This window comes from Armigeres subalbatus, chromosome 2 (assembly GCF_024139115.2).
Source record: "Armigeres subalbatus isolate Guangzhou_Male chromosome 2, GZ_Asu_2, whole genome shotgun sequence".
Classification (NCBI taxonomy): domain Eukaryota; kingdom Metazoa; phylum Arthropoda; class Insecta; order Diptera; family Culicidae; genus Armigeres; species Armigeres subalbatus.
In genome coordinates, this window is record NC_085140.1 from 430,862,514 (window position 1) to 430,875,073 (window position 12,560).

Consider the following 12,560-nt stretch of genomic DNA (forward strand, 5'->3'; position numbering starts at 1 on the left):
TTACAACTCCATACTAAAACCGTTGAGTATTTTAATTTATTATGTATATTGAAACGCCAGTTTTCGCAATATGAGCAATACTCTGAGTTTCAATCAGAATGAACACACGCATACAACTCAAATTGATCACTTCACAAGGTTTTATTCTATTGACATATTTTACTGTGAAGTGTTTCTTTAAACTTTGCTTTGCAATTTCTGTATGAAATTAGTACCACACGAACTCCAACAAAATATCCTAATTACGTCAATGTGTGTAGGGTGCAAGACATCCCTTCCTCCACTAAGATTGCGAAAAGAACAAAACTTTCCCCATCATCCCTAAGAGTAGCTGCTGGGCTTCCTTGCATACGGTCCTTACAATGTGCCTAAACTTTGAACCCATTAAATCACTTCTTGGCTTGATGTTTCACTTCTTCCGCAAGGAGTCGTAGCTCGGTGCAATCTGGTTCCATCAGGGCCGTTCTCATTATTTCCACCATTGAACGTGAATGACTTATAGGCAAATTGATTTTATTCAATTAACAGCTAAACTCCACTCTCAACATTTTCTCTAGGTGCTTGCTCTGTAACTCACTCACTATTCGAATGATGCCCAGAGGAAGTTTGTATCACTTTCATTCATTTCGACAACAATATGGTTCTAATGAGGTAATAATTACATCCTAAAATGGAATCATATTTACAAAAAACGCCATTTCTCTCGAATTAATCATTATATATCGTGTCCCAACAAGGTGCAACCTTTACTTGAATCAATGTTGTTGTTGTGTCTAATCTTCTTCCCGGTAGGTACACGTTTGCTAAATAATATCACCAGCTTATCCTAAAATGTATGATCCACGGCGTGATCGGAGTATACGGCGTGAAAATTCAGCTAAAGTTAGAATTTCATTAGGCAGCGCCCAACGAACGTAATAGTGTCTTTAAGTCCCATTGCTAAAGGTGTTACGGCAACAGCCTCTTAGCAAAAAACGAAAACAAAAAACAGTATAATAAAATTTTAAAGACGAAACAAAAATTATAACAGCATGTAAACATCGAAGCATCGCGTTTCATTTTCTATTTGGTATTGGCAAATTGGTGATCACCGTTCATCATCATCATCATCAGTCGTAGAACTTCTCAATTATGTCGTCATACTTTTTCTGCACAACATTTCGCTTCACCTTCAGTGTTGGACCTATGGGATGAATGAAAAGTACGGATTTCCGGTTAGTGCAATTCAAGATGGAAATTTACGTTCATTGACTGGACAGACGACTCACCAAGTTCACCTCCGGGCACCGAGAAATCAGCGGACAGCAGTTTAAATTTCTGCACCTTCTGGGCGTTCGAGATGGCCTTCTTGTTGGCGCGTTCGATTCCCTCCTGAATGGCTTGCAGCACCTTTGAATAGATGATTGTTGATTATTTTGTTTGTGTGTGTAACATCAGCGTTAAAGTTTATTTGTCGAATATCCTCGGGAAATAATTCGGAATTTATTCCGTAAATTCTTCGAAATTGACTCGGGAAATCGTTCGGAATTTCCTCGGAAAATTCTTCGGAATTTTCTTGAAAAATTCTTCGGAATTTTTTTGAAAAATTCTTTGGAATTTATTCGGAAATTTTTTCGGAATTTCCTCGGTGAATTCTTCGGAATTTCCTTGGGGAATTCTCCACAAATTCTTGGGAAATTCTTAGAAATTTCCTTGGTAAATAATTCGGAATTTCCTCGGGAAATTGTGCGGAATTTCCTCGGGAAATTATTCGGAATTTCCAAGAGATTTTTTTTTCAATTTCCTTCGGGAGAATTTCTTCCGAAATTCCTGAGGAAATTCTTCAGGATTACCTCGAGAAACCCATCGGATTTTCCTAGGGAAATTCTTCGGAATTTTCTCGGGAATTTCTTGGAATTTTCTCGGGAAATTCTTTGGAATTTCCTCGGATAATTCTTTGGAATTTCCTCAGGAAATTCTTTGGAATTTCCTCGGGAAATTCTTTGGAATTTCCTCGGGAAATTCTTTGGAAATTCCTCGGGAAATGCTTTGGAATTTCCTCGGGAAATGCTTTGGAATTTTCTCGGGATATTCTTTGGAATTTCCTCGGAAATTTTTTTGGAATTTCCTCGGGAAATTCTTTGGAATTTCCTCTGGAATTCTTTGGAATTTCCTCGGGAAATTCTTTGGAATTTCCTCGGGAAATTCTTTGGAATTTCCTCGGGAAATTCTTTGGAATTTCCTCGGGAAATTCTTTGGAATTTCCTCGAAATTCTTTGGATTCCTCAGGAAATTCTTTGAATTCCTCGAAATTCTTTGGAATTTCCTCAGGAAATTCTTTGGAATTTCCTCGAAATTCTTTGGAATTTCCTCGAAATTCTTTGGAATTTCCTTGAAATTCTTTGGAATTTCCTCGGGAAATTCTTTGGAATTTCCTCGAAATTCTTTGGAATTTCCTCGAAATTCTTTGGAATTTCCTCAGGAAATTCTTTGGAATTTCCTCGAAATTCTTTGGAATTTCCTCGAAATTCTTTGGAATTTCCTCGAAATTCTTTGAATTTCCTCAGGAAATTCTTTGGAATTTCCTCAGGAAATTCTTTGGAATTTCCTCAGGAAATTCTTTGGAATTTCCTCGAAATTCTTTGGAATTTCCTCGAAATTCTTTGGAATTTCCTCGAAATTCTTTGGAATTTCCTCAGGAAATTCTTTGGAATTTCCTCGAAATTCTTTGGAATTTCCTCGAAATTCTTTGGAATTTCCTCGGGAAATTCTTTGAATTTCCTCCGAAATTCTTTGGAATTTCCTCGAAATTCTTTGGAATTTCCTCGGGAAATTCTTTGGAATTTCCTCGGGAAATTCTTTGGAATTTCCTCGGGAAATTCATTGGAATTTCCTCGAGAAATTCTTTGGAATTTCCTCGGGAAATTCTTTGGAATTTCCTCGGGAAATACTTTGTAATTTCCTCGGGAGATTTTTTGGAATTTCCTCGGTAAATTCTTTGGAATTTCCTCGGGAAATTCTTCGGAATTTTCTCAAGAAATTCCCAAGGATTTCCCGAGGAAATTCCCAAGGATTTCCCGAGGAAATTCCCAAGGATTTCCCGAGGAAATTCCCAAGGATTTCCCGAGGAAATTCCCAAGGATTTCCCGAGGAAATTCCCAAGGATTTCCCGAGGAAATTCCCAAGGATTTCCCGAGGAAATTCCCAAGGATTTCCCGAGGAAATTCCCAAGGATTTCCCGAGGAAATTCCCAAGGATTTCCCGAGGAAATTCCGAAGAATTTCCCGAAGAAATTCCGCAGAATTTCCCGAGGAAATTCCGAAGAATTTCCCGAGGAAATTCCGAAGAATTTCCCGAGGAAATTCCAAAGAATTTCCCGAGGAAATTCCGAAGAATGAAAGGACTCCCGAGGAAATTCCGAAGAATTTCCCGAGGAAATGCCAAAGAATTTCCCGAGGAAATTCCGAAGAATTTTCTGAGGAAATTCCGAAGAATTTCCCGAGGAAATTCTTTAGAATTCCGTTAGGAAATTCTTAATAATTTCCCAAGGAAATTTTGAAGAATTTTCCGAGGAAATTCCGAAGAATTTCCCTAGGAAATTCCGAAGAATTTCCCGAGGAAATTTCAAAGTATTTGGAAATTCCTAAGAATTTCTCGAGAAAATTCCCAAGAATTTCCCGAGGAAATTCCCAAGAATTTACCGAGGAAATTCCCAAGAATTTCCCGAGGAAATTTTCAAGAATTTCCCGAGAAAATTCCGAAGAATTTCCCGAGAAAATTCCAAAAAATCTCCCGAGGAAATTCCATATAATTTTCCGAGAAAATTCCGAGGAATTTCCTGATGAAATTCCGAAGAGTTTTCCGAAGAATTTACCTCGGCGTTTCTTCAGGAAATTCTTTGGAATTTTGCGTCAAGCCGTATTAAAAATGAAAGGACTGCATTGAGATTGCATACATTTACACATGGAGAGGAGATACATACCTTAGGGCAAGGACCAGCGGCAATAATTTGACTCAGCTTAGTGTACTCCACGCCCAATCCCTTCACCCAGTTAATTGTTTCCTGTGTCAATTCATCTTTCGGTTCGCCGCTGTCCAAATTCATATGCGTCTTTAGTGTGATCAACATGGTAAGGAATTTCCGTTTATCGCCCACCAGGAACGCATTGCTAACCTGCATCAGCTCGTTCTTGACCAGATTTTCCACGTGTACTGGTGGAATATTTTCACCGCCAGCGGTAATGATAAGCTCCTGTTATAAAAACAATAGTTCAATCAATTTCCGATGATAAAATTTGTCACCACCTAACATACCTTAATTCTTCCGGTAATGTAAATGAATCCCTGATCATCGATGTAACCCACGTCACCCGAGTGCAACCAGCCCTCCTCGTCGATTGCCTCCTTAGTCTTGAGCTCCTCTCCGACGTATCCCATCAGGATGTGTCGTCCTCGCATGCAAATTTCGCCGTGGCCCCGTTCGTCCGGCTTGTCGATCTTCGTCTCACATCCACCTAAGCTCTTGCCAATAGTGGCGAAATTGTAGCTATCCACCGTGGTCAACGAATGAGCTCCACAGGTTTCCGACATTCCGAACGCCTCCATGATTGGCATGTCCAAGCTCATAAAGTACTTCTTCGTTTCCGGATCCATAGGAGCGGCCGCCGTAACCATCGTGATACACCGACTCAGTCCCAACGCGTCCTTCACCTTCGAAAGCAGGAGGTTTCTCACGAAACGATACTGCCAGGAATTGGTTGGTTTGCTGAAAAGTAATGTCGAGTTAAGTTTCACATCATTGAATAATTGGGCAATAAGACATCTTACCCTTCCATCGCATTCAGGTGGTGCTGCAACGTAACGCTCTTAGCCCAAGTGGAAATCATTTTCTTGGCGGTTCCACTCTGCGCTCCGATTGCCAGCATTTTTTCCTGAATCTTTTCATACACTCGAGGAACACCCAACATACGTGTTGGTTTGGCTTCCTGCAGCGTGTTTACCAGCGTTCCTTTCATGGCGTCCTTGTCGGCAAAGTAAACCGTGCAGGCGAATTGTAGCGACAGGAATATATCCACCATCTGGGCGGCGATGTGACTCAATGGCAAAAACGATACCAGCACCTCCTTTCCATACTGAATCTGGTCCAACCGTTTTCCGATGGAGTATGAATCCCAGGTAAGACTATCATGGGACATCATCACTCCCTTGGGATTTCCAACGGTTCCCGACTGCAAAACAAAAAACAAATTCCAATTAAGTAATTTCCTACCCCAGCCGTCCGTTCAGGCGTCGACTCACGGTGTAGACCAGACAGCAACACTTATTGATGACGATGTTCCCCAAACGAGTCTTAAATTCCTCCTCCACGTCGTCGGTGTTCATCTCCTCCAGCTCGCTCCACTGAAACGGAAGTGCAAGGAAGACGATAATTGCATTATGAACATCAATTCCATTTTGGAAAAATCAAAAAGCGAAAACAACAATAATGGGATTAAAAATCCGTCACTTCGTGTTTTCATACTTTTCGCGTCCTGGCTTTCATGGCCGTGGGTTGGGAGGACTTGGTAATGGTAGACGACGCCAATCGGCATATTGGTACCCAATTGTGCCAATCTCGTTTTGGCGCCAAGTTTTCTTTGTTTCCCCACCCAAGGAAACGAAGGGTCGGATGCGGAGTGGAAAGATATCAACAACATTATCGCCATCATCGTTTTCCAATAGACCCTCTAGTCGAGAAACGATTTGAACAATAATGTTCGGTAGTCGAGCAAAAAAAAAGGACCGAAATGGGACAGGTGAGAGGTTTTGATATTGTGACAAAGGCGCAATCAATGATTATGTGGCGGTGAACGGAGAGGAGTTGAAAAAAAGTTGTACAAACAATATGTACTACAAATAAAACGTCCTTTTTTGGAAGTGTTAAGGGTAGAAGATCATATTTTCAAATTTTGGCATATTTTGAAATATAGATTAAAGATAAGTACAATAAGGCTGGGGTCAAATTCCTGACACGAAAATTATTAAAATGAATTTTTAACCCCTAAAGCAACAAGAAGCATCATTCCTACAGTTGAATTTAAATAAAAATAAGATTTTTTTTATCGTAAATAATTCGCCAAATATTTCTTAATTCTTATGTTTTTTAATCAACGAATTATCAAACCACCATTGATGATGAGACATCTTATGCTATAAATGTATACTCAAAATTAAAATGCTGGGCAATACAACTTCGTTTAAAATTAAATCCGAATGCGGTAATACATAAACAAGCACAATCAAAAAATTATAGACTACGGAAAAAAGCAAATATAGCTTCGATGATTTATTTCTTTTCATTATCTGTGATATATTGAAGCGCATCAAAAATATGCCTTCGACGTGTCTGTTGCCCGGGCACCGCTTTTTTCCCACAGACTAAGCGCTGGTTCTGTTTCCAGGCAGTCAGTAGCAGCACATTGCCGCGCCCGCAGACACCATTCACAAAGATCTTCGAAGCGTGACGACAACGAGATGGTGTGACATCGGGATGGGTGAACTGCGGACTACACAGGACAAGTACGGTGGGCTGTGTCCCAATACGATTCCTTCAACAAACGTGGGGCCCACAATGTTGTTATCGTCTCAGGCACAACCAGAACAGCAGCAGCAGTAGCAGCGTGCGAGTAATTGCGAAAAAATAGCCAGCGCGTAGGTAATACGGCAATGCGGGTGACAAATTTGATATAATATATATGAAGCGTTTCTACGTATTTTCGTGCACTACGAATTTGTCGAGAAATAACCCTCAAGAGAAAAATAAGTAATCAATAGTGGATGAAAAATTGGTCAGCAGGTTAAAGAGACAAGTGGCATAAAGTGACACAAAGTGGAACTGAAAATACCAGCATTGAGAAAGTAGGTTTTAATAAAATCCTGATTTTTACGAACAAAAACAGATGTTTAGCGCAGATGCATGACTAACAAACTTTATAAGATTTGCACAAAAAAGAAATATTGGGAATCGGCTGCTCTCTTAGTATAAAATATCGAAAGAATTAATTTTGTCTGCTGCTCTTTGGAACCATCTTGGTAACAGAATTGTATAAAAATGGATTCAAGGCAAATCTAGACCAATATTTGAAAAGGACGTAACAGCCAAAATTATTCTTTCGCTTTCTCTATTATAGCTATATACATAGAAGAAGAACTAAAAGATTAAATTTTTGTTTCTGTTTTTTTTAATGTTGATCTAGAAACTACCTATTTCTGTCAGAATGTTACACAGTAAATTGTTATACTTACGTAATAACCTAAATGATTTTTATTTTGCAAAATCTAAAGGTTGAACGAAATTTATTTTTCAAAATCCATCAATTCTAATCAAAGAACTTTGATTAAAGTCCTAATATGTAGGTACAAAGTCAGAACAAATATTTAATCTCTTTGTGTTGTTTGTTCTCAACGCATTACCCCCAAAACATAATATTTCATCCGATATCGAAAACGGTTTGCGAAAACGACCTGAGCGAATAAGTTTGGCATAATTAGCCAGAAGAGTATCTCCTATTGATACCATTAATGCCCAACTTCTTCTTCTCAGTTCCGGCTCTTTCCCAGTAAGACAGTGAAACATACCAGCCCAAGATCACCGTAGCGAAAATAGATACACCAACTCGAACGCCTCGTTGTAATGATAATCACAATAAAATTCTAATTGAATCGAAAACAACCCCGGGCAGTAGGTTCCGTGCTGATTGTGTCATTTTGGGAGTGGCAGACAAGACCTCCGCCTCCAACCTTTCCCGAGATATGACTTTCTCCAGGTGGTCTCGGCTGCCGATTTACTTTGCTAAGCGGTATCAGTTCCGCTGTATTCGAACAGAAGGATGAAGCCAACAAATGGCACACCGATCTACCCTTGTCGAACCAGGAAAGTTTGCTGGAAGTTTTCTGGTTCCGCATGGTGGTAGGTGTTCGAGTTATCGTCATTAGTGTGCCGTGCACTGTTCGACTTTAGGAAAATTTTAAAGCATTGTCGTCGTTTCTCAATTGGATCCCCGCACCGTACCGCGTATCGGAAGACAAGGAAAAGGTGCCCGTAAATGGTGAAACTTCTGGTGTGAGAGGCCGCGTTGGAAGTTAGGTGAGGGAAAAGCAATCTTTATTTAGGTCCTGTTCTTTCTTTATTCTGCTGGGTTCGTTTGTTCGTTCGTTCATTCAAGGCTGGCAGGGGGTGTCTGCTGCAGAGAGTGACTCACGGGAGCAATGGAGAAGCGGTTGCTCGCGGGAATATAAACCAGGATGTGGACAAAACAACAGCACCGGGAGAAGAATTATCAGGGAAATTACTGCGAGGTTGGGAAAAGTCGGAGTTATGGAATGAGGAGACAAATTTAAATTCATGTCAGTGATTGTAAATTATCATCTGCGCAGGGGGTTTCAAACTTTTTGAGGGTGATCCTTCCCAAAGCCAATATACGGGCCCAATAAACGTAACAGCTCTGTCTAACTGTACTTATCTTCACAGATATTTAAATATTGTTCAACTTTTAAATATCTATGCTTGTCTGTGTCTTTCTTGACTAAGACTCCTTATTTTGAATTATAATACCGTTTTGGCTCAAATCCCGAACATGACTTATATTATGAACACTGGCGTTTCAGCGCCCTCAAACTAAAATTTTCACTGGTTTTCCGCACTGACGATCAGGATTACAAAAGGAATTCAAGATCATATGAAGAAAATTACACGAATACAGCAAAAATGCGCATTTACACGCGAGTGTTCGGAATATGAATCATGTTCGGAATTTGAGTCAAAACGGTAGGCTAATGTTTGGTCTTACTATACTATAGAATTATTACGACGCAAAATAAGGAGACTTTGATCCGAGAATTAGTAAGTAAGAGTTAGAGTGAGAATATATAAATTTAGATTTGCCGATTCGGAGATAAAGCGTTCTATCCTAGGTCCGTCATGCAACGATGCAAATCACGTCAAATCATGAAATTTTCTCTGGGCCGAGAGTTTGGTATGCTCCAAGTAAGTACGTGAAAATATATTTAAAATCACAAAATATTTGTATCTATGCGTGACGAAATTTTGACGATGTTTTTGTTCAAGCTAATTCAGTTTTCAAATTCCTTCGAAAATTCATCCAGCCCTTTAGAAGAAATTCGTCCGGAGAGAAGTAAAGTTCCTCTTGAAATTTCTGCGGTCACTCCCCTGGACATTCATGCCGGAAATCCTTTAAGGATAAAATCCTCTGACAATTGACCTAATTGACCTAACTTGCCACTGTTGTCAGGAAAACCCTCCAGGATACGTTCCCTTCTCAACTATTCCTCGTATACGACTAAGCCACCAGCATCCAAAGTCTTTACGATTTCAAACCATTTAGTCCGTCCATCCAAAACCATTTAATCGGCAGATATTCACGCAGTTATCTGCCCAGAAAAAGTTCTATGTTTCTAAAGATCTCTAACTGTTACGTGAATCGTTCTTATCAACTGTAGTCTGTATTACTCCACATGACCCTTTAGAGTCAGAGGTGATTATAAGTCAACTTCTTGATCGGCTGCTTCCAATGGCACATAGGTCAGAGGACAACAATTCCTTCGGCTTCTATCATTATTTATTTCACCTTCACCTTAGTCCACCCATGGAGAAGCTAGTATGTTGAAATGCCACTGCGTACATGAGCTGATGAACGTGGCTGCACAATCCTTGTTGATTGCCCTGAACTTCTGCATCTCGCTTCGATTTGTTGATGGGCTTAGGAAGTCTTATGGTCGATCTTTACGTCTATAGGCGTGATGAAGCTGTACTTTGCCACCAAAAATTGAATCCTATAGCTGACCACGACCCATACAATTACAGTTATGCTACGCTTGCATGTAAGGTTTTGAGACGATTAGACAATTTAGAGACCGTTTCTTCATCTTTGCTTAACTCTTAAGCGGTGCTTACATTCGAAATAGTTATGGCTAGGGCTAGATTGACAATAAATCAGATAAGAGCTAGGCGAAGATGAATAAATGGTCTCTAAATTGTCTAATCGTCTCAAAACCTTACATGCAAGCGTAGCATAACTGTAATTGTATGGGTCCTGGTCAGCTTTAGGATTCACTTTTTGGTGGCAAGGTACAGCTTCATCACGCCTATTCCCTATATATAAGCAAAAAAAAATCGAGAATGAAGCCAATGTAAGATTGTTTGTATACCATTGTTATAATTTGTGGTATTTTTAATTTGGAATCTTCAAAGTGAGGCATAACAATTCACAGTTCGAACGAATCATGTACATTTACATCAAATATCATGCACATAATTGGAGCATGATAAACAATAGAAATTTACATTTCATTTTATTTTTACATCTCTTAACATCCCAAATTTTTGTGTTGTTTTAAATTTACATGTTCTATTTTATGCTATATAAATAAAAAATGGTTGACATGAGAATCGAACTCAGGTCCGCAGAGTGATAGCCCGTTCTGATACCACTCTACCATCTTCACTTCTTGAATCCAATGTTGCCCAAAGAGTAACAGGTTCTGAGTTATGGCGATTCAAATATACCAGTATCGAACCCGTCGTGATCGGGTGCTGTCTAGGTAATGTAAATTTACATGTTCTGAGTAAACGCATGCGCATCGTCAGGGGGAAAAATCTGACTGGATGAAGTGCAAGAATTCGAAGTTTTTCTAACGATTTTAGTAAACGCCTGATGAAGTACACCGATGAAATGCAGCATAATGGATGTTGCTTTGTAGTCGTGATGGAAAATTTTTACTTTAATATATGACTGTGGTCGAAAACGAAGGTTTCCCGCTGCATTTACAGCTGCTGTGATGGAACTGTTTGTTTTGTTTACATTCTACCGAGATCGTCGCAAGCGTGGCCATATCTTTAGTTTCGGTTCACATAATATCATGTAAACTTAATGGTTTATAAATGAATTTCCATGGTGAATAAAGTATTGTTGTCAACAGAGTGTAGTAATAATGGGAAGGTAATGTATTTATACGGTTAAAATCATGCTCTGTTTATGTGCATGATTTTCAACGCATAATTACATCGAGAAAACGATTACATGATCTGCATTTACATTAGTTTCATTGATTACATTACCAGTAGAAGTCAAATTTTTTTGCAGTGAAGATAATAAGTGTGGAATACCGAAAGTGTCCCTGACGTTAAATATAATCTTCAACTAAGGGCTGGGTTATTAGTGCTAATTGAGTGATCTGTTAATGCTACTGGGAGCACTGCAAGTAACACTCAACCCGCTACAAGCGCACTGCGTTTGGCGTCTCTTTGTCCGTTGTCCTTTTCCGGGAAAACGCCGACTTTTAAAGAAGGAGTCACATTCACCATTGCCCTATTCCGGGTAAACGACTCTTTTCAAAGAAGCGATCGACCTCACCATCACCTTATTTCGGACAAACGCCTATTTCCAGAGGAAGAAGGAACCACATCCACCAATGCCTTATTCTGGGCAAATGTCTATTTTCAAAAAAGGGATCACTTTTGACGCTGTACACACCGTTTTTCCAAATGTCCTTCACATACCTCTCCCTTTCCCAAAGGCCGGCCTACCCCATCCATAATCGTCTGCTAATGATAGAGAATAGGTGTCCCAATAGCAGCAGGGACTTTGTCCAAGGGCTTGACGATCCTTCCCCAGGCCATCTGCGAGTTGTGGCGCCTGCCTAGGATGTGGAGGGGTTTGACAGTGGGCCCTGTTAAACCTCTATAAAAAGCTGCATGTATCCGCAAGTAGGTTCCACCAAAGCGACCGTGTGCCGCTCAAAGCGCACAAGCCCAAGTCCTGGTGTTAGGTGGGACGCTAAACAGCCCTGACACGACGGCCCTCCGGCGAGACAGGAGGTTTGCGCAGGCCCAATAAGCCGCCTGGAAAACCAATAATTACGAACAATATAAGAGATAATGAGACTCTTACATACCGCACAGGCCACTTCGGCCTTAGTCTGAATAAATAATAAAAATAATAATAAGGTGTCCCCATATTACGGAAATCGGTTAAGGAGTTTAGAAGTTACACTGAATTGTTAGTGTTCTAAACAATACCCAGCCCCAATAACCTCCCGCATTCCAAATCACTCACCAAAACCCTCTGTAATCATTTACCTAGGTAGGATAGAGAATACGTGTTCCAAGTTTGGTTTAAATCGAACCATGCAGTAAAAAGTTATACAAAAATGTTCGTTTCATAAATATGCCCTTAATCCCTTTCCTTTACTACACTCCCACCCAGTCTAATATCGTCCTCTTTAGACAGAGAATATTAAGCTTTTCTATCTGACTCGAGAAGCTCATTTTTATTATTTATTACTAAATACTGCCAGTTATTACTGACTTGAAAAATTGTTTTCCATCCCTTCACTTTTGTTTACTTACTAACTTGACAATCATTTTGGCACCACTTATGTTTATGCTGGTGCGAAGAGAAATCTAATTGAAAGGCAATCATACACAAAAAAAGAATATTATTTTCTACACGTAATCAACGTATTCACTTGTCATAAGACGAGTTTGTCCTATTCCATTTCAATCCACTACTTTGTTGTACCTT

General features: G+C 39.8%; 1 protein-coding gene across 2 annotated transcripts in view; it reads right to left on the reverse strand.

Annotated features, from left to right (window-relative positions):
- Positions 1–496: 496 nt before the first annotated feature.
- LOC134213563 (very long-chain-fatty-acid--CoA ligase bubblegum) overlaps positions 497–12,560 on the reverse strand; it is a 73,030-nt gene continuing 60,966 nt past the window's right edge. For both annotated transcript variants that reach the window (XM_062692716.1, XM_062692715.1), the window contains exons 5-10: positions 5,278–5,379; positions 4,807–5,207; positions 4,294–4,744; positions 3,962–4,231; positions 1,269–1,389; positions 497–1,183 (exon numbers count right to left, since the gene is read on the reverse strand). In XM_062692716.1, the coding sequence (XP_062548700.1) occupies positions 1,110–1,183; positions 1,269–1,389; positions 3,962–4,231; positions 4,294–4,744; positions 4,807–5,207; positions 5,278–5,379 (1,419 nt within the window). In that variant the 3' untranslated portion in view covers positions 497–1,109. The remainder of the gene's footprint in view (positions 1,184–1,268; positions 1,390–3,961; positions 4,232–4,293; positions 4,745–4,806; positions 5,208–5,277; positions 5,380–12,560) is intronic.